The sequence below is a fragment of the Sceloporus occidentalis genome, unplaced genomic scaffold, assembly GCF_023333645.1.
Source record: "Sceloporus occidentalis isolate IW3139 unplaced genomic scaffold, rSceOcc1.0.p SCAF_2, whole genome shotgun sequence".
Taxonomy (NCBI): Eukaryota; Metazoa; Chordata; class Lepidosauria; order Squamata; family Phrynosomatidae; genus Sceloporus; species Sceloporus occidentalis.
In genome coordinates, this window is record NW_028316982.1 from 170,035,713 (window position 1) to 170,057,027 (window position 21,315).

The following is a 21,315-nucleotide window of genomic DNA, read 5'->3' on the forward strand; positions in this document are numbered from 1 at the left end:
GAAGGGCTGTTAGTTCAAGGTGACAAGTCCTCCTTTTTGAGGACATGTCCTCCATGTGCCCAGGAGGAATGTCAAAACGTCCTCCATTTTCAGCCTAAGAAGCATGAATTCCTATTTCTAGGAGTGTTTTGCCTCAGGGTGACGATGTCCTCTCATTCCAGGACATGTCCTCCATTTCACAACTGCTGTTCAGGAGGAGTTTCAAAACGTCCTCCATTTTCAGCCTGAGTTTCACATTCCTAGCAGTGTTTTACCTCAGGCTGACAGTCCAGAGGAGGTCCTCTTTTTCCAGGACGCTGCCCTCCATGCCAACCTTCTGCCCAGTAGCAGTTCCAAAAAAAGGTCCTCCATTTTCAGCCTAAGTATGAAAGCATGGGGGACGTTTTTGGAACAACAACTGAACAGCAAGGTTGAAATGGAGGACGCGTCCTGGAAAAGGAGGACATGGTCACCCTGAGGTAAAAACAACCCCTCAGGGGCCCAAGGGCCGCCCTCCCAGGAGTCTCCCTGAGAGTTGCCTCAGCGCCAGCGCCGCCGCCATTTTAGGCGGAGGAGGCGGAGGAGGGGGAGGCCTTTCTCTTGGGCCAGGGCCGCACGTGAGGCGCTGGCGGCGGGGCTGTCGGCGGGCATGTGAGCCGGGCTCACCAGGCCCAGAGCCCCGGGAGGCGGGCTGCTGTTGCTGCTTCCCTTATCCAGGGAGGAGGAGGAGGAGGAGGAGGAGGAGAAGGAGGCGTTATACAACCGAGCAGCGTTGCATAAGCATAAGCGCCCGGAATAGCTGCTTCTTGGAGGAGGAGGAGGAGGAGGAGGGAGCCATCCATCCATCTCTGCCTCTCTCCCTCCAGCGCCGCCCCGTTCTCCTCCCCTTGACCCCGGCCCCTTCCCCCTCCGCGGGGAGCCCAGACTCGCTTTCTCCCCAGCCATGTCGTCGTGGTCGCCAGGATCCGCCACGGAGCCCTAGCAGAGGCACAGCCACTACCACCACACCCACTTCGCAAAATGGACACCCAGCAGCCTCCGCCGCCGCCGTCATCGTCCCTCCCGCCGCCTCCTCCGTCTCTGCCTTGCCCCGAGATGCTGCAAGTGGCGGAGGAGGCCTTCCGCGGCGGGCAGTTCTCCCTGGCGGCGGAGATCCTGGGCTCCCAGCTGGCCGAGCTGCCCCAGCCCGAGCGGGGCCTCTGCCTCCGGCAAGGGGAAGCCCTGGCCCGGGCCGGGCGCATGGCCGAGGCGCTGGAGGCTTACAGCTCGGCCGCCCGCCTGGCCAGGCTCCGTCCCGAGGAGCTGCGGGGGCTGGCGGAAGGCTTCGCCCTCAGCCTCCGGCACAAGGAGCTCAGGCTGCCTCCCTGGAAAGGGAATAACAATAACAACAGCAGCAGCAATGGCGCTTCTTCCTCCTCCTCGTCGCCGCCGCCGTCGGAGAAGGGGAGTGACTCCACCAGGGACCCGCTCTGCTGCCGGCCCCCGGAGCCCCTCGGCTGCCCCCGCTGCCAGCGCCTCCTCTACGAGCCCGTGACCCTCCATTGCGGGCACACCCACTGCAAGCGCTGCTGCTCTGCCGGAGCAGGAGGAGGCAGCCATGGAGCTGGGAGCCGGGGCTGCTGCCTGGCCGCCGCCGCCTCCTCCTCCTCCTCCCCCGCCGGCCTCCGGGTCAACGTGGTCCTGGGCAGCCTCCTGGAGAAGTGGTTCCCCGGGGAGAGCAGGGCCCGGCGCCTGGCCCTGGAAGGGGAGGCCCTGCGGGAGAGGCAGGAGCTCCCCGCCGCCCTCGACAAGTACAACCAGGCCCTGGAGCTCGGTGAGTGGGCCCCAAATTGTGGACTTCATCTCCCAGAAGCCCCAGCCATGTTGGACAATAGCCCAGATTGCTTTGGGCTCAAAAACACGCTCCAGAAATAATCCACTTTGAGACCGCTTGCCCTGGCTCAGTTCTAGGGAATCCTGGGAACTGTAGTTTTGTGAGGCAGCTTGGTCAGCACCGCCATACAGGCCTCAGGCACTTTGGGTGCAGCTGCACTGTAGAAATAAGACAGTACAGGATCCTGGGATGTGTAGTTCTGGGGAGGAGGGAGCTAGTTCGACTTCTATGGGTGCCTCTGCCCTGTTGAACTAAGGTGGTTTGACACCTTGGGATTTGTAGTTGAGGAGGCCTCTGCACTCTTAAGGCTTAAGACCTTGTACAAACTGCAAATCCTAGGACTCCATAGGATGGAGCTAGAGCCCTTAGAGGGGTCTCAAACTGCATTGCTTCTAATGTGTAGATGCACCTATAGTACCCGTGACCCAGCATGTGGGAAAACAAGTTGCCTTCGCCTGCCCCTTCACTTCTGAGGAGCTGATGAATGATTTCTTGAGGGGCGGGGGGGGGGAGTGGGTGATGCCACCTGGCCAACAAGGGGCCCTGGCATTTCTGAATCTATTTCAGTGGGCAGTTTTGTGGCATTTAATAAACTATGGATGGAAGTTAGATTAAATCGTCGGCTGAGGCCAATGTAGCTTCACACCTTGGACCTGGGTGGGTGTGTGAATGGGGCACTGCGTGTTGTGGGTGTGGTGTTTGACAGTAGTAGCCCTTTGTTGCATGGAAAAAGAAGGCATTCTGCAAAAAGAAACTTTTGTTGGGGGGGGGGAAGAAGGGGTGCAATCTGCCAGTGGCCCTTTCACACTACATCACTATAACACAATGATTTCACTTGAATTGTCTTGGTTGCATCCTATGGAATCCTGAGATTTGCAGTTTGAGGAGGCGCTAGAGATGCTCTCTGGCTGAGATTTCAAGATTGTTGTTGTTTTGCACCCTCAAGTTGTTTCCCACCCGGTGGGTTTCATAGCTGAGCTGGGAATCAAATCCTGGTATCCAGAGTTGTAGTCAGACACTCAAACCACTATGCCACAGTTCAAAATGCTCCTCTTAAGAGCAACTTTAAGTATTCCATAGGATGGAGCCATAGCAGTTAAAGAGAAATGTTAATGCTATAATTGTTTAGTGTGAAAGGACTCCAAGCCACAACTTTCTGCTGTTTCTGGTGGTTTTGTACTATGTGGGAAATATTAAAAAATGGAAACAAGAAGCTAAAGTGTAATTTCTAGCTTCAGGGAATTTGACATTCTGTCATTTGAGCAAGTGGAAATCCTTTAAAGGATGAATGAATGCATAGCTGGTATGCAGTGTTGGTTCCAGTAAATACTGGAGATTTCCTTCCAGGGTTACTGTGTGCTATTTATTGTTTGGGATGTATGACAGCCAGAAGATGACATAATGTCTAGGTCAGACTAATGTGAGAGGTAGATTCCATTGTATTTAAAAATCCATGGCATAGATACCATTGTAATTGGAAAGGGACAGAATTCTTTGCAGGAATCTCCTCCGATATAAGATGCACACCTTGACAGACTGGGTTTGTCAGTGTGGAAAGGGATCTTGTAGCACCTTGGAGGCGAACACTGCTAAGACTGGGTTTATGTTAGCACTAGTCCCATACACTTGCAACTCTGGGATGCATAAGGCAAGCAGGCCTTGAAAGAACCAGATCAGAGACACATCTAGCGCTTGCTCTGCAAAGTTTTGTGGAACATAGTGAGTCCTCTGTAAATAAATAACAGGAAGAAATTGATCATTTTGATGCAGGAATTAGAAGAAACGTAGTGGCAAATAATACAAGAGGATGTTTGTTTATTACGTGTCAACATACACTGAATCATAATTTTAGCATAACCATGAAAATGCTTGATGGCATCCTTTTGTTAGCCCCAAGAAGAGGAAAGCATTGAATCAGTGGATTTTAGCTAAGTGTTGATTCATTGGGTCTACTCTAGTTGGGACTAAATTGGATATAGGCCACTGAGAGTTATGTCTTAGAACATAGTGCTTTGTGAAATTCTAGGATTTGGAAAGTCAGATGGGAACACTTCTGTACTTTTTCTGTACTTTTTCACCCTTTTTCTGTGTCAGGGCTGAGGTTTTTCATATCTAGTCCCATGCCCCCCCCCCCCCATGCAAATTTGGCTGTCCCAGGAGCACACACCAGTTTTGGTCTCTTTAATTCTGGCCATAGCAGTTGCTGAAAATGAATAGGATTACATTTCATACATGGCAAAATCTCTAAAATATGGGCAATGTGGGCTAAAATCATTGCCAGTTGTCTTTTTCTAAATCTCAGAAACCTTACCAGATTGTCTCATCTTTACTTTAGGGACTTATGAACAATCCAACATAAAACTTGTACCAACAATTTCATGTACAAAATGGTTTGGTGCTCCACAGACTTAATTTGCACCTTGTTCGGCATATGGATAGATGCATTTATTTTAACAGTTTGTTCTGCCCCATCCTCAAATTTTCCATTTTTTTTTTAAACAAAGTGGTAACAGCATTAACAAGGACGGTACGATTTATCTTGCTGCCTGAGGCAGAAGGTCTGGCTTCTATCACTGTCCCTACCTCTTCAGTGCCTTGTTTTAAGCTGGTCTTGGAATTGCTGCATGTGGCTTGTCACATCCTCCAGTACACCCTGGAGAAGCAGAGGGGTCCTTCCACAGAGTGAGGTGTTAGGGACAGGGTGGGCTTGGATGAAGCCACACTCTGCCAAAGTGTAGAACAGGATCACCTCTGAGTGAGGCCTTTGGGTCTGATGGGCTTGTAGGAGAGCTGTGCTGGCCACTGTGTCCAATTGTGGAATTTGCATGACAGCCTGGCTGAGGGATCTTTGAGTGAGCTGCTCCTTTTCTTCTGTGCTGTGTCATCTGTGTCATTTGGCACAGCAGATGAATACTTGGCAGGGTTCTCCAGTCCCTTCCCCCAGTTTTGCATTTCAAAGAGCCCCCTGAGTGAGAGAGTGGTCTCACTGATGGCAGCCACCAGACAGCATTGAGGAGGTGAGTGGGTGGCTCTGCTCATGGTGGGGCATCATTTGTCACCCAAGGTGAGGGATTCACATTGCCTCATGGAAGGACCAGGCATGAATGTCCATGATATGATCTCTCATTGTTGCAATAAGCTATATGAAAGCTTGAAACATGTCTGTCTCCACCAGCACCAACTGTAAGATTCAAATGGTTATAAAAGATAGATTTCTAATAAGTATGATTCCTTTTAAACATAATATTTCAGCATTTATAATTCAGAAGAGGAGGCCACATTTCCAGAAAACTATCAAATAGCTGCATTTGGACTGTCAGAACAAAAATTCCACTGATGTGGCTGTTACATTTATTTTGAATAGGCACTAGGGAGTACAGAGCAGTCTGAATGCCATGCTTCTGGACTTGGGTGTGTGCCTACTTTAAACTGTAACAGGTCAGACTGCCCTTTTGAAATGGCAGTAGGGAAGAACTCTTTGGTTCTCTTGTGTTAGGCTGTGCCAAAGTTCCTGGAACCAGGCGTTTCCTGACTGTCTTAATAAACTAGGAGGGGTTATTATAGAAGAAGAGCCCTCCCCCCCCCCATCATTATACAGCTGCTCAGCTATAAAGAAGAAATGGTTCCAAGTAGAGAGAACTGGTAATGTTGCATTAGTCTGCACACTGCTACTTTCTCCTAGCGCCAAGTTGTTTTATTGTGTGCAACATGTACAATTACTTTGGAACACTTGATACTCATAGAAAACACAAGGGCTAATGTTCATAAATGCTATGCTAACTACATCATGACTTGTCAAAATGACTTAAAGTCATTTTGCTAATTCCCCATCTGTCCCATCCCTCCCCTCGCCCCCAGAAGATGAGATTTTATTTTTTAAGTCTAGCAAGGCAAATGGATGGAACTGATGTTCCTAGTAATTTCTTTTTTGACATCACCAGCATTACTATGGTATAGTTACTTTTGCAAGTGGTTGCTTCTGACTTGTCAGTTGTGTTAACTAGATGTGAGGTGTGTGTTTTTTTTTTGGTGCATAACTATAGGGATTCAACTTGGGAAAGTACTTGGTTAAAATTAAATTAAATCACTGGATGCTTATTTCCAAAGGATTCCTCTTGGTCAAAATTCCCTTTAATTTGGTCTCTTTTTAGCAAGCAGTTCTTGAATTCACCTTGAACAAGAGAATCATTAGCCCAGGTTAGAATGTCTGTGAAAACACAGACCCTTGCCCCTCAGTGTTCTCTGTGAATGGTGGGAATGATCTTAAATATTAGCAGTTCTAATACAGCACTAACTTGTAAAATGGATTTATAATGCTGGTTTGGCAAAGCACTGATAAATGCCTGGGGTTAGTCAGCTAGCATACTATATTTGTATTGTTGACAACCACTGAAAACCTTTTTTTTAGCTGGAGCTATAAAATTACATTGGTTGCTCTGTTCTAGCGGTTCATCCTGTGGTCTGAGGCTGTGCTGGAAGCGTGTGAAGAAACGGTGGGTTCTGAGAAAGTTTTCTGAATACGTAGAGAATTAAGGGAGAAAAAGTTGCCAGGAGTCAGGCTTGAAAATGAACCTAAATCCAGGCTTGATGATTCCCCTCTTCCAATCACTCTGGTTCGTTCTTAAAGATGATGAAACATACAGTGACCTTTGGTATCTGCTGGGGTTTAGTTCCAGGCCCCCCTGTGAATATCAAAATCCGTTGGCACATGTCCCATTAAATACAACAGCATAGTAAAATGGTGTTTCTTATATAAAATGGAAAAATCAAGCTTTGCTTTTTATGGTGTGTGTGTGTGAGAGAGAGAGAGAGTGTGTGTGTGTGTGTGTGTTTTCAAGCTGTGGATGGTTGAATCCATGGATAAAGAATCCATAGATATGGTGGGCTGGCTATATTTAGAAAATCAGTCTTTTCACATGTAACACCAGACTTAGTGTTATTGGACACTCTATGCATTCTGTCAATTATAGGGGCAGCTGATTCACACTTTATCTTCCTTTCTGGTACCTGGAGAGAGCTCTGAGGCCTGATTGCTCATGGGTCTTGGCAGCTCATGGACATAGATAGCATTTACTTTAAGCACCACAGCTTTCCTTTTTCCTTACTCAAGAATGAGTAAGGAGAAGTGAAGGAAATGTGGGCTTGGATGCTATGTTCTGCCTTTGGTTCTGCTCTGGGTCCTGGGCTGGGAGTGGGAGTCTGAATCGTCCTTCATGCTTACTTTTGAATAAGGAAAAATAACAGATGTGGCTGCCAGCTAATATTAAAAGTAAAGTGGAATTGGTTCTAAATCCTAGCCTTAGTACATGACCTGATATAAGCCACAAAGCTGATGTTGCAAGTGTGGCTGCTTATGAGATCGATGAACTGACTTTCCTCAATAGCAAGACTTGCAAATGTGTTTAGTCGACTGCTAGTGGCAGAGAACTCGTCTGCTTCTTGGCAAACTAGCTACACTAAATATGTGGAAAAGATAGAGAGTCAAACAGAGGAATCATGGTAATTTTAATTGGATAACTAACATGTCTTATCTATTTTCATTTTTTTTTGAATGCCTTTTTGAAAAGATCTTTTATAATTACACTGCTGACTGCATTAAGCACCATTGTTAATGGCAAGGTGTGATTGAAATGTGACAAACAAATACCTGTACAAGAAATAAATAAATAGGCCCAAAGCACAGAAAAAGTCCTTTCTTTGGACTACAACTCCAGAATGCTCCAATCAGTATCGCCACACTGGCAGGTTGGGTAGGGTTTCTATGGTTTGTGATCCAAAACAGTAACTTTCCTAAGCTCTAATTCTGATCACTAGTAATAGGAAAAGATGGCATAGCTGGTATTATTTTAACCACTGTGTGAAGCATTGAAGCTCATGTGACAGCAGCACCATAAAAACATATGTCAGTTACACAAGGTGAATGACCACTGGAAATTGTACAGTATTACATAACATTTATTTAAACATGACATTAGAGCCAACTTCTGTACTAAGGTAGGTGACATGTGGAAAAACAGACACAGATACACATGCACTAGCTATTCCACATATTTACCTGGATCATAGCTGAGCCTGTACTTTTAAAAGAGGGAGGCAGGAGTCTGGTAAATTGAATAAAATGAAAAACAAGGCCTGGTTTAATCTCACTGCATCAAGTTATCATCAGTGAAAATGCTTTACTGCCTTGCAGTTTATGACTCATCCTGCAGCATTTCTAGAAAAGCCTTTTCCGGTCTATGACGAAAAGGGCCTTATGTAAAAAATGTTGGTGCTCTATCCTTTAGATAATACCCAGTCACATAAGCCCATTAGAAATGTTACAGTGTTCAACTTCCGTGTGGCAAAGCATCTGTTGTGGTTTCACCACTAAAATTGCTTGGTGTGGTTTAATTCAAAGCTGCCAACCTTTATTGGTTTATGGGCATAAGTTTGCAATAAAGAATAAGCAACAGCTAGATCAGCTAGCAGCAGTCATGGCTTTTTTCTTTCTCTTTGGAGAAAAACACATTTTCTATGAGAGTGAATGTTTGTGCAGAACAGGGGTTCACACACATTGTATAGATGTAAATGCCAATTTCTTACCAAATAGAGGGTCAGCCTAACAGTACAATTAATCACAACTCCCTGACATGTGTGTCTTTATAATGTCAGTGTGTTCCCCCTCCTTACTTTACATCTTTTAGGTGTCCACTAAATATACAGTAGGGATACATTTATAAATGTTATATAGCACCCAACAAAGTGTTCAAAATAAAATGGAAATGCATGTTCAGAAGTGGTATTTTCTTAATCCTGCTTTCCTGCAAGATCAAAATATAGGAAATACTTCATTTCTAGCTTATTTTGGGATTCACTGAAGCTGTAGATCAGGTATGGCACTTGCTTATAAGTGTTATATGTGATGAATAAATGAGCATTTTGTGTGCAGTTGCCAGATCTTCATTTTGATGCTTTAGAAGATTTTCTAAAATGGTTTGGTGCCATAGTTTAATACAATGCCATGATTTAGTTTAACAGTATTTTACAAATGGATGTGTCTAAAACGTTCAGCAAGCCTTGCTGACATTTTGTGTTTTCTGCATTTCTCACAATTATACTGTATTGAAATTAACTGGGAAGATTGGAGTGAATACAAGGAAATATTTACCAAGCGGAAGTTCACAATGCTCTATATGAAGTACCTTGGTAAGCTGTTGCTTGCATTGTTTTAGTAAGTAATGAGCCGAAAATTGCTGCATCCTTGCTGCCTCCCTGCGTTTCTGATCAGGTATAGAAGTTTAAGTGGGAATTTCCTGAAAACTTGTCTGGATGGGTTTACTAACTGGTTGTAATGCACACCACATGGACAATGAATGTCTACTGTAAAGAAACAAGAGACTTTTGATGGGGGAAAATGTTAAATGAAACTGGTGATAAGGGAAGTCTAAGAAGGTAGTATACAGTGATACATCATACATGATACAGTGATGGTATGATACATGATACATGATACAGTGGTGGTATTCCTAGGGTTCTGTGCTTGAAGGACAGAAAGAGAAATCAGAGAGAAAGCCATTCATTTTGTTGCAGGTTTGGCAGTGTTACAGTTCTGTTATGTAGTGATTTTTTTTAGCCACTAGCATTACATTTGTTCCTCTTTAGAACACAGAAGTGAGGAGATCAGTCTCAGAAATAAAATACTGTAGATGAATAAGAAGTAAAGGGAAGGGCAGACTTCATGAAGCATTAGCAAAGGAAAGGTAGAGGAGCAGAGAGCATGGTTGGTTCTGATTCCAAGCAGACTATATGGAAGCACTGGGAGTTTTGGCACTGGATAGATGTTAGAGAAAGAGAGGAACTTGGTTTGATACACCCAAACAAGTGAGTCTTGTTATTGAATGACTGGAGATAGCCAGTTGAGAAGTAAATGTGGAGTTTGATTGATACATGGAATAAATGAAGATGGTAAAAGGTAAAGGTAGTCCCTTTTCATGAATGTCTAGTCGTAAACAACTGTAGGAGGCGGTACTCATCTCTGTTACTACGCTGAAGAGCCAGCTTTGTCTGAGGACTGCTCTAGTGGTCGTCTGGCCAGCATGACTGCACCAAATGCTGTTACCTTCCCACTGAGAAGTGGTACCTATCTATCTACTTGGATTTGCATGCTTTTGAACTACTGTACTAGGTTGGCAGAAGCTGGGACTAGTGACAGAAGCTCACCCCATCATGCAGCACTCAGGCCTCGAACTGCTGACCTAACAATCTTACAATTGTCAGAGTCAGCATCTTAACCACTAAGCCACCGCATCCCCCAGCGAAGATGGTAAAGGTATCCAGAAAACACTGGAAATCTCAGATCAGTGGTTATCATTCCACTAATGGAATTCACATAACTTTGGAATTTTCACTGATTTCCTTCTCTTCTCCCCATTTACCTACAACGTGCTTAGAAGGATCAGAGGACCATCTAGAGAAGATTTGGAGATGGATGGAGAAGAGAGAATTGCCATGAATTATACCCACACACAAAAGTGACTAGCGTTTATGGAAGCTATCTGCCACTAGAATATGAGCATCTTCCACTTACGAACAACTTATGCATAGCCTACAATTTTGGAAGTGATATTAGGTATGATGGCAAAATGGTGCAAAGACCAGAGAGAGCAGACAAAGGTGTGAATTTATTTTAGAGAATAGTGAAGTTTTCAACAATCAGTTGCATATGAGTTAGCAAGGTCTGAAGGAGCGATTAATTTGAATTACGAACTGGGAGAGCAGTCCTCTGATTATTCATATGTAATTTGATAAAACTGCTGTTGTACAGTGATTCTACTGCAGCTTTCCCAAACAAATTTCCGTTAAATACTCTACAGATAATTATAAATATTATGGGGCAGTAAGCAAGAGAGAACAGGGTTTAGGTTTTTTTTAAGGGAAGACAGTGGTGAGAGGTGCTTGATTTAAAGTGTTTTTTGAAGCTAGGTTTAAAAATCTGTGTTGAACCAAGAGAAAATTTGTGTAGTGGGGGGCGGGGGGGGGCGGAGGAGAAATAAAGGATTCCAATACACAGAGGCTTCTCTGGCTTTTGTGTGTATATGTATGTGCACATGCAGAGCACACTACAAAGGGAAGAACAGATAGAGTTTTCAGAGGGATGGATTTGCAATAAGAGAGTGCCAGTTGCAGTGGGATACGTGCAACTATTACCACTGGCATGATTCACAGAAGTTGCTTGAATGGATAAAGGTACCAGGATTGCCTTATAATACTGGAAAAATGGCTGACTATTTTAAAAAAGATTTCCCCCCCTACCTACCTAAATTGCTATAAATAGGCCCCCTGCTAGCTATTGAATTCCTAGATGGCATTGTGTATTTTGGACCTTCATTGTGTTTCCCAGCAGGCACTCTTGTTGCTGGTACAGCAAATAACTATCTTCTCTCAGATCTTTTTTTAAATCTTCACCCGGTTTACTTTAGGTATCTCTGTATGTGAACTGCTTTAGAAGCTGACGTTCACTTTGCTTTTTATGTGTAGGTAAAAACAGTGCCAGGGTATCAAAATGGGTCAGTCCATGCCAATCTAAATTAATTGTGCCATTCAACTGCTCTAAAATAAATTGGAATAAAGGCATCTTTATAGCAGTTCAGAATGAACACTTCTCTTCCTCCCATCCTGTGTATTTTTGGGAAAGAGTGTGGGTGGATTATGCTTTACTTGGAGTGCTGTTACCTAAAAATAATCATGTGGATATCTAAAAATAAGTTATGGGCAGGTGTTTCATTTTTGTTCTTAAATCAGGTTTGCCTTCTTTAATGCAGAAGTGAGAGCCACGTGGCTCACAGGCCGCAAGCATGCCTCCGTTGTTGAAGGTCCTTTCCTCTTTTGGATCCTTCCCTGCCGGGATTGGGAAGATGACACCAAAAAAGTAGTTGCAACTCTTGGAGGTAGTTCTCCTGTAAAGCAAGGTGCAGGGGCTTGCTTTAGTGTGGTGGGGACATTTGTAGTGATTTTTTAACAGGAAGTAAACTTGTTATGTCTATACAGGTTGAGTCTCTAACATGCAAAATACTCCAAAAATGAAAACTTTTTTCCATTGGTAGCTCAGATAGCGATAATGAGTATACGAAGTAAATTAATTCTATATATTAATAGTAAGGAAGTTTCACTTGTTAGTGAGCATTCTTATATCAGATGATTTTTTCTTGGTGAAACTGTGGCTTTTGGTTTGACAGTGCATCTTGAGTTGTGCAATTCTGTCACCATTGCATTGTGCCTGGTGTCCAAGTGTAAATCAATAGCTGTTATACTTTTTTCTTCTCCCCCATTTCTCCTCAAAATGGTTCTTTTCAGTATCTTTTACTATATTTGCTGCCTTCTACATAAGGCTTCTAAATCTGGGAATACCCCAGTCTGCATGCATTTACCTAGGAGTACATACCACTGAATTCAATAGGGCTCAGTTCCGACTAGGGATGCTTAGGATTTCTCTCACATAGGCTTTCAATTTAGCTGGCTTCTGATCCTTTCAATTCTTCTTAGCTCTCTCTCAGTGACTTAGTCACCTCTTTTAAACACACCCACTGCTGTTTTGCACTAAGCTGCTGGCTTCTTCTATACCACGTGCAGTTGAATGAATTCTTTATTGCAGCTATTTGCTAAGTAATACAAAAACAGGCTCCGTGTCAAGCCATTCAGAAGAGAATGTTTCAATCCAGTTAGTAATTACTTTTTGAAAGAGACTTATTGTTCAATACTTAATAGATCGGGCATGTCTCTGAAATATATGTTTGTCCATTGCTGTTGCCCATTGAAAGTGTGGCAGAGCTTCCCAATACCTCTGCTTGTCATGTATGAAGATAAATTTAAACAGAGATCTTTTGGGGGCATTGTTAGGTTTTATGCCATTATGGCATTTTTTATTTTAGTGATGTATTAATCACTTTGAGTATTAGAGTAAAAAGTAAGATACTGAAGTTTTAAATAAGTGGCTTGTTGCTTTCAATCTATTCAAGTATCACATTTAATAATTTATTGTATATCCAGATTTCTTTTAAAAAAATTAAGCTACTACTGGATATTCTGACTTTACTTTTTACAAATGAGAGAACTCTTTGGATTCTTTTCCTTAAACCAAATGTTAATGGGCAGAGTTTAGTCAATAACCTTTTCTGTAGACACAATTTTATATCTTTATTTGCTGATGGGAGAACTGATAATTCATTGTTCCGCTGCTGTTGTTGCTGTTGGGGAAAGTTCTTTGCTTTGGTCCACAAAGGAAGATTCCTTAAGCCATCAATGAGAATCTTATAACAAAGTGCTGATTTTCAAAACTGATTGACTCATGTTTCACCTTTGCATTTTAAACAATGTGGATTTATCATAAGTTCCATACAGAGCACTTTGGAAGATCTCTTAAGTAAATTTAGATAAAACAGCCTTAATATAATACTCAATGAAGGTATTCTCTCCACCCTTTCCCTACATGCAGGTAGAAGATCTGAGCTCAGTGGTGGAGCACACGGTTTAGCCAAAGGTTCAAATACTAACAACAGTTCCTTTGGTTAACAAGGAAATGTTATGTTTAGCTATTGGGTCTGAGAGGGTATGCACATAGGGTTGCCATAAGCCAGGACCTCCAAACCGGGACAAATGTAGGACAACATTTTCAAATGGAGGACACAGTTTTAATAAATGGAGGACACGCGGAAAAAAATGATGATTTTTAAAAAATGTTAATATAAATGCATGTTTCTTAGGCATGATCAAAATGGAGGACATTTTGAAATTTGACAGAAGAGGACATGTCCTGGAAAAGGAGGAGGACGTCTGGTCACCTTGTCTCTGGTCCAAAATACACTGCAGAAGTAAAACATAGCTGGACTGCAATCCCCAGAATGCCTCACCAGGTGCATCCACACTGAGGAAATGGTCCAATTTGAGACTGCTCAGTGCTGGGGAATCCTGGGAATTGTAGACTATTGTGGCCGCAGAGCCATCTCTGACAGAGAAGTCTCAATGTCTCCCAAACACTAGCATTCCCAGGATTCCCTAGCATTGAGTTAAAGCAGTCTCAAAGTGGGTTATTACTCCTGCAGAGTGTGAGAGAGATAGAAAGGCTAGGGACTGGATTCATTCATTAACTCACAAAAAGAGGATATCTGTGTCCAAAACACACTGCTTGGACTGCCAGGGCTCAGTGCTATGGAATCCTTGGAATTGTAGTTTATTGTGGCACCAGAGCTCTCTGACAGAGAGGGTTAAATGCCTCACAGACACCAGAATTCCTGAGCATTGAGCCCTGGCAGTCAAAGTTAGAAAAAATACACAGGGGCAAAATAAATATTGAAAATGGCCGCGCACCTCCTCCTCCTCTTCCTCATCATCCTTGCCTCAGTGCCAAAGGAAATGGCCCTCTCCCCCCTGCTGCCTTGGGGACCAAACAGAGAAGGAGCTCCTCTTCCTGAGTCTGGCAGCAATTGTTGCCAACAAGCCTCGAAGATAATTCCCCAAATGTTTGGCCAAAACTCACCAAATCCCCCCCCCCAATATCTCACCAAATATTCAGTCAAAATCCCCGAAAAGTCCCCGTAATGTTAATATGGCAATAAAACGTAGCCCTTATTGAATAAAAATAATTGGAACTTATTTCAACTCTCAAAATTACCATTAAAACCAACCACCAAAATCACACCAAAGGCTCTGAAAAGTACCCATTTTGGTTTGAAAGTCACCAGATTGGCAACAGGCCAGGAGTCAAGGAGGAAACCGTGCAGGGACACCCCCTAGTGGTGAAAAACCGTGAATGTCCCGCTGGCAGGAGGGTTATGGCAACCCTATATGTACAGCATAGATTAACGACAATTCGATACCCTTTTAACTGCCATGGTTCCATCTTATAGAATCCTAGGATTACTTTTGAAATATTGTAGTGAACACTGCAAATTCACTACTTGCTGCTTCAGGTAGGGTTTATCTCCTGCTTCACATTCATTGAGAAAGAAAGATAGGAAGTTGGGCGTACAGCTATTGCCATCGCCTCTGCCTCTCACTCATGTGAGTGGTTTGGACTGGTTCATGTTATAGCAGAAAAAAAACATTTTTTTTTCTCTTGCCTGGAGTAAATAGTTTGACTCACAGTATTTTTAACTGGGTATTCCACTTTCTTTCTAGTGTGTTCATTTCCCCCCCACAAAAAAACAAACTGTTTCATCTGTATTTAGTTAAAATATAACCTGGAACCTAAATGTCTTTTTTATCATTCTGTCTGCTTGCCTTGAGAAATTCTATGTGAACAGTGCAAATGCACAATGACAAGATGGACCACATGCCTTTTGGACTATGGACTGTGGCATTCCTTGGCCAAGGATGTTTGTGTTATCCAAACCTAAGTCTTAGTTCAGGTTTTCAGAAGTTGTTATCCTTAGTGAAATCTTTTTAGCTCATAGGAATAATCCACTTTGAAGACATCTAAATGCTTTGGTACTAAGTGGGTTTTAGATACTCAGGGGTGTTAATTTTGTATATACCAGAGTTTTTTTCATCCTGCATAACACTCCTCCCACCTAGGATCAGAAGTTGGTAAACTAATTGCAGTAAAATTTGGCAGCTAGAGCTTTAAACCTATTGTTGGTACAATGACATGTGACCCGTACCAACAATATGTTTGGTTATTTGAAATGGCACAGTGCAGATCTTAGAGAGGAAGTGATCATCCCACTCCTTTTTCAAAAGCATCACATTGCCATCTCTGAAATCAGCTGTTCTGCTGAATACACGTGCACCGAAGAACATCATGCAGTGGGCGTTATGGTTACCTAGAGACTGTCAGTAGCTCTCATCTTTATGCAGCTGGGTAATTTTTGGTACATATGTATACCCAGAAAGACGTGTTCATTCCCTTCTTAACCTGGCTGTTTTGTTGCTGCGGCTGCTAGACACATCCTGGAAATGCCCACGTCCAGATATGTGGAGTACATTTGTCAAAATTGATTTTTTTCTAATGCTACATTCTTCTGTTGAAAACTTTCCACACCATGCATATACAGCATATCTATGTGTACCCATAGCTGTCTGGACTGTTGTACTGAAACAAAATGGTCAGCTAGTTGTACTGAATCAAGTTTTTCTGAACTTGAAGTGGAGCTGATAGGTAGTGCAGAGACTGAGTGAGTGAAACGAAAGATATTACAGCTATATCTAAGTGAAACATAATTAAGTTGTTGATATAAAATATATCTCTTTAGGTGTTCTAAAATAGTGTTCTTTCAGGTGCAATCATTTTATGTTAAGTATAAGGGAAGAAGATGCTGTTCTCTTTAGTAGAAACATTCAAATGAAATAGCTTTCACATAAAGCTTTGAATGTGTTTTGAATGTAATATTAAACTAAATGTGCTAAACCAGGTAACATTTTCCAGTTCTCCTTTTTTCAGAAAACCCACTTCATTGCCCATATTCTGGAAATGCTCCCTTGCTTATCCCTCACCATTGCATTGCATAAGTACTGTACCATCAGTCCTCTTAGGCTACATCTGAACTACAGAAATAATGTAGTTTGACCACTTTAACACCATGGCTCAATGCTATGGAACGCTGGGATTTGTAGTCTTCTGTAGAAGCCCAGCGCTCTGACAGAAGGCTAAATATATCACAAAGCAAAAAATCCCAGAATTCCATAGCATTGAGCCATGGCAATTGAAGCAGTGTCAAACTGCATTATTTCTGCAGTGCAGATGCAGCCCTATGACCCCCTCTTTCCAGAGGTTATTGCTAGATCCCAGTGTTGGTAGCATTAAGGCATTGTCCCAGGAAAAGTGAGCTATGTCCTCACATTGTGGAGAAAAGAGCAAACTTCCAGACAAGTAGGGATAGAGAGTACTGAAAGGGGAGAACTATATGGCTGAATTAGTGTTGAACCCAGTACATATCTCCCATGTCATTTTCTCCACTGTAGAATTGTCTGTAGTATGAGAGAAGCATGGTGTGTGTGTGCGTGTGTAAAAGAGTTGTCTATTTGGATAATTTGAGATATTTTGTCTGCAGTCCTAGACATGCTTATATGAAAGTAAATCTCACCAGATTTAGTAAGTGTTTTTACAGCTTTTCCTTCACAGTAACCTGGTAAGGTAAATTATTATCTTGCCTGTTTTCCCAAGTACTGAGATAGGGGCAGAGTCTGTGGTAGAGGCAGACATGAAACCAGGCTGAAATCCAACTCTTGGGACTACACCACAGAAGAAATGTATTTTAATAGTATCATTATCATCAGTGCTGAAATTATTTCAGAACTGGAATTAAAACCATGGAGGACAGTAACATTTGCTCAGAAATTTTGCTGGTTTCTTGAAGAATGCCTTTTCCTTCTTGTTTTTAATTTGCTTTCCTCCTGTACCTTGTTATTTTTTGTTGTTGAAACTCGATTGGTTTTTTAAAAGATATGTTGCTAGATGCCTTGAGTGTGTTTTTATTGAATGGAACACCAGTATATAAATACGTCCAGTAGTAATAGTTGTAATAGCAGTTGTACTACCTGGGAGCCAGCAACACTCATAGGCAAATCTAAATTCCCTTTGCTTCAGTGTGCCTTACAAATAAAATGTGTAAGTAGATACAGTTTGTAGCTGAAAATTTGCACTTGAAATGACGATTGTTCAATATAGGCACTGTTTAGAGATAACATGCAGTACTGTATTTTTTTAGCAGGTTCAGTAGACACTTGTTATCTTTTGGTGCCTTCTATGCTAAAACCAGTGTAGATTACAGGAAGACCTCAGTTAAATACTCCTTAACAGTGAAACTCATTTTTACAAAGTCATTCTATGCCCATCTTTCCTCCTCATCTTCTGTCAAGCTGGACAATTTTTTTAGCAGAGTAGGCATTGAGAAGATGGTGAAAGAGGGCTGGAGAGGTCGATGAAAGAGACTTTGGTGTTGGGTTTCATCAGCGTGCTTGCAGTAAACTGTGCTATAAAGCACAAGCTGGGAAAGAATGGGATTTAGCTGATCCTGCTGTAGTTGTTGAGCCTGCCTACAACAGGCAAAGTAAAGAGCAGCTGCCTCTAGAATCCCTTATTGAGTCTCTTTGAACAGAAGAACACAGAAACCTATTTCACAAGATTATATATATAAGTTTGGCCACAAAATGGAAATTGTAAGGGGAGTTGGAAGCTGGTGGGAAAAAAAGTAGTCTGTGGATGACTTTTGGAAGACATCTTCAGTTGGTTCCTAAAAGGTTGGAAATGTTCTGGTTTACTTATGGTTTACTTATCTGACCTGGTTGTTTAATTTCACATGCACATATTTTTAGCTTTTGAATAAAAAGTTTGCTGAGCATGTTCCTTTTTTTGGTGTAGGAATCTATCTCTGTAATTTCCATGGTTTTTTTTCTGCCTCTGGTAGAAAAAACTTTCTGGTAATGCCCAGAAACATGTCCTCTTCACTGAGAGGCTGCAGTTCTGATCCTGTGTTCCACCGACAGCAATAGCTGACATGACAGCAATAGCTGACATATGGCCAAGCCGAAGTTTACCAATTCCTGTTTCACTGACCACTGGAGCTGCCAGCAGGTGGGTGGGTTTATGATCTTGGGGTCTACTGTGTGTAAAGCATATTTTGAGTGAGAAATGAATTTGCTGTAGGCTTGCCAAAATAAGACAGTGATAATTTCAAAACTCCCCCTCATAGAACTTTTCTAGTTTTCTGATATATGTTTTATGTTTGTATTGCCTCAGCTGCAGTTTCTTTTGCATTGTATCATGCTCCATTCTCTTGGATATGTTCCTTGGAAACTGTGCATGACCGATTTCCAATTTTGAACAATCATTTTGGGACTCCTGTAGTCCAGAAGTCCAGAAGTAAAGATTGTTCAACAGAGGCAAAAACAAGCCTGATCACTATGTTATAGCTTGAAGAAAAGCAAAACTGGGAGCAGGGTAATAAAAGGCCAGCCATTAAAGGCTCAGGAGAAATTACATTTTCAAACATTTACAAGGAGATAAATGGATTTTGTGGGGGGGGGGGAGGCGCAGTGTGTTCCTGATAAAAGGAGTAGCATGAGTGAAGGAATGAAGGAGAGAGACAGAAGAAAGAATCCATGAGGCTGAGATAATAAAAATATCTGTAGAGCAAAGATGACCAGCAGGCAAGTGAACAAGAAAAAAACTGAGGCAAAGCACCAAAAAGAAAAGATGCTAAAGTATATATTGCTAACTTTAAAACAGATCTGCTATGGGAGTTTCAGTTCCAGGAAAGGCAATACATAAGGATCTTGAGCAAAATGTGATACGGGGGAGGGGGGTGGCGGGGTCAAATGTTCAGCTAATGAAACCAAGATGGAGAGGAGGAGGAACTGGAGGGACAAAAACAAGACAAGTGGAAACTCTCTAGTCCATCTGCCTTGGTTCAAGCCTCAGAGGGATAGAAGAACTGCTGGACCTGATCCCTTCCCCACCACCATTTCCTTCTCCTTTTGTGTCATGTCTTTTTAGATTGTAAGCCTGAGGGCTGGGAACCATCTAATTAAAATACAGTGCGCCCGCGTCGGTGGGTGTCTTTTACGCAGCTTTCAGCTTGCGCTGAAAGCCATGTATGCATGCTGTGCCACACATCATGCACGAGCCCTATTATATCCAATGGGGCTCAAGCATATGCGCTATTTGCCTTTTGCTGGGGGAGGCTGGAATGGATCCTCCATGTAAGGCATGGGCGCACTGTAATAATTATAAGCCACTCTGAGAGCCTTTAGGTCTGCAGGGTGGGGTATAAATACAACAACAACAATGCAGTTGGACCTTGGTATCTGCAGGGGATCTGTTCTGTACACAGACACCCTGCCTGTGGATACCAAAAAATGTGGGACCGTAGAAGCTTTTCATGTTTTGTAGTTTATTCAAGTTCTGCAGTTCATTAAATGAGAGCCAGCATGGTGTATTGGTTTGAGTATTGAGGACACCAGGGGTGCAAATCTCTGTTCAGTCATGAAAACTCATTAGATGACCTTGGAAAAGTCACACACTCTCACTCTTTCTTGATCCTTGAATAGAAGAGACATGATTCAAGGACTTCACACGTGTGCATGTTATGTGCACATACATGTGTGTTAGTGCTTGCCTGCTGTCATCCTTACTTTGCATCTTTTTTGTCAAGTTAATCAGAAAAGTATTTCTCACTTGGAAATAAAGTTTCCTTATACAGTAATTTTGTCGTCATAGTCCCAGTCCAGATGGGCCAAATACGGCATACTTGCGCCATATTAGGGCTAAGGGACCATGCAGCAACCACACTGTCCCTAGCCCTATTACGGTGCTGTGCCATAACAATGGCAGTGCCCTGTACAGATGGGCGCCGCCATTGCTATGTAATTGCCACACGGCATCCATATGGTGCCGTGCTGTGCTTATGTAACTAGTGCGCCATGCGAGCCATGGCATACTAGCTACACTGCAGCACGACATAAGAAGAACCCACTTTTTGTGGGTTCTTTTTTTGCCGGCGGGAAGCCTTGTGGTTTGTCCGCTGCAGCTTCTCGTCAGCGGGAAAATAGGCGCCAGCAGACCGCCCTTTTTGGGCGGTCTGTCCCGCGTCATAGTGAAGGAGGAATCACTGTATTCCAAAGTAAAGATAAGAGAACCAAGTGGTCATTCAGTTTTGTGCAGGCTAAGCATTCTGAATTGTATTCAAGAAACTTGTATGATTCCTGTGAAATGTAAGGTGTGTAGATTTCAGTGATGGTTTTAAATATTACCTCCATTAGTAATAAGTTTGACAGAGAAGCCACCTACTCACTGCATGATAGACCTCTATGCTGTGGACTGGGAGTGGGCAATTGTGCTGCTTCTGGAGGCCGGTAGTATGCTCCTTGAAGCCTTTTGGCCCTCAACAGGTGGTCATAAAGTAAAAGTGAAGTAGAAGGTAGCCAGAAAAAAATGCTTTTGCTTTTCAAACAATGCAAAGGACATTGTGATCTATTTTAAAAGTGAATTGCTGCTCCCAAAAGTTTCCAGGAAAGGCAGTCCACTCTCTTTGACTAGAAAAATGGAAGTCAGGAGGAGTTGGAGGCTGCAACCCCATCCCCCAAGTCAAAGGCCCCAGGGCCACACATTGCCGCCACCCACTAAGAAAATGCTGTCGCTGGCTGCCTAGGCCAGGGATCTAGGTACCATAGCTCTCTCTAGGTCAAACTTACAACTGCTACCATGTGTGTATGTGTGTGTGTGTATATATGTATGTGTAAGTTTGAACAGTTGTACATTCTTTTAATTAATGCTGTTCTGGGAGCAAAATGTGCATCTGAATGACCCTGGCTAAGTCACACTCCCTCAGCCTCAGAAGGAGGCAAAGACAGATCATATCTGATAGGTTCACCTTTGGATCACTATGAATCAGCAGCAGCTTGAAGGCACACAACAACAGCAATGACAACAATAGTGTTGATTAAGTAGATGCTTTGGAATATATTGCATCTTTCCATTGTATACCTCTGAG

At 42.9% G+C, this 21,315-nt stretch overlaps 1 protein-coding gene across 1 annotated transcript in view; it reads left to right on the forward strand.

Moving 5' to 3' along the window:
- The first annotated feature begins 816 nt into the window (after window positions 1-816).
- LOC149319305 (LON peptidase N-terminal domain and RING finger protein 2-like) overlaps window positions 817-21,315 on the forward strand; it is a 49,718-nt gene continuing 29,219 nt past the window's right edge. The window contains exon 1 of the mRNA XM_089511434.1: window positions 817-1,792. Coding sequence (XP_089367560.1) covers window positions 1,000-1,792 — 793 coding nt within the window. The 5' untranslated portion in view covers window positions 817-999. The remainder of the gene's footprint in view (window positions 1,793-21,315) is intronic.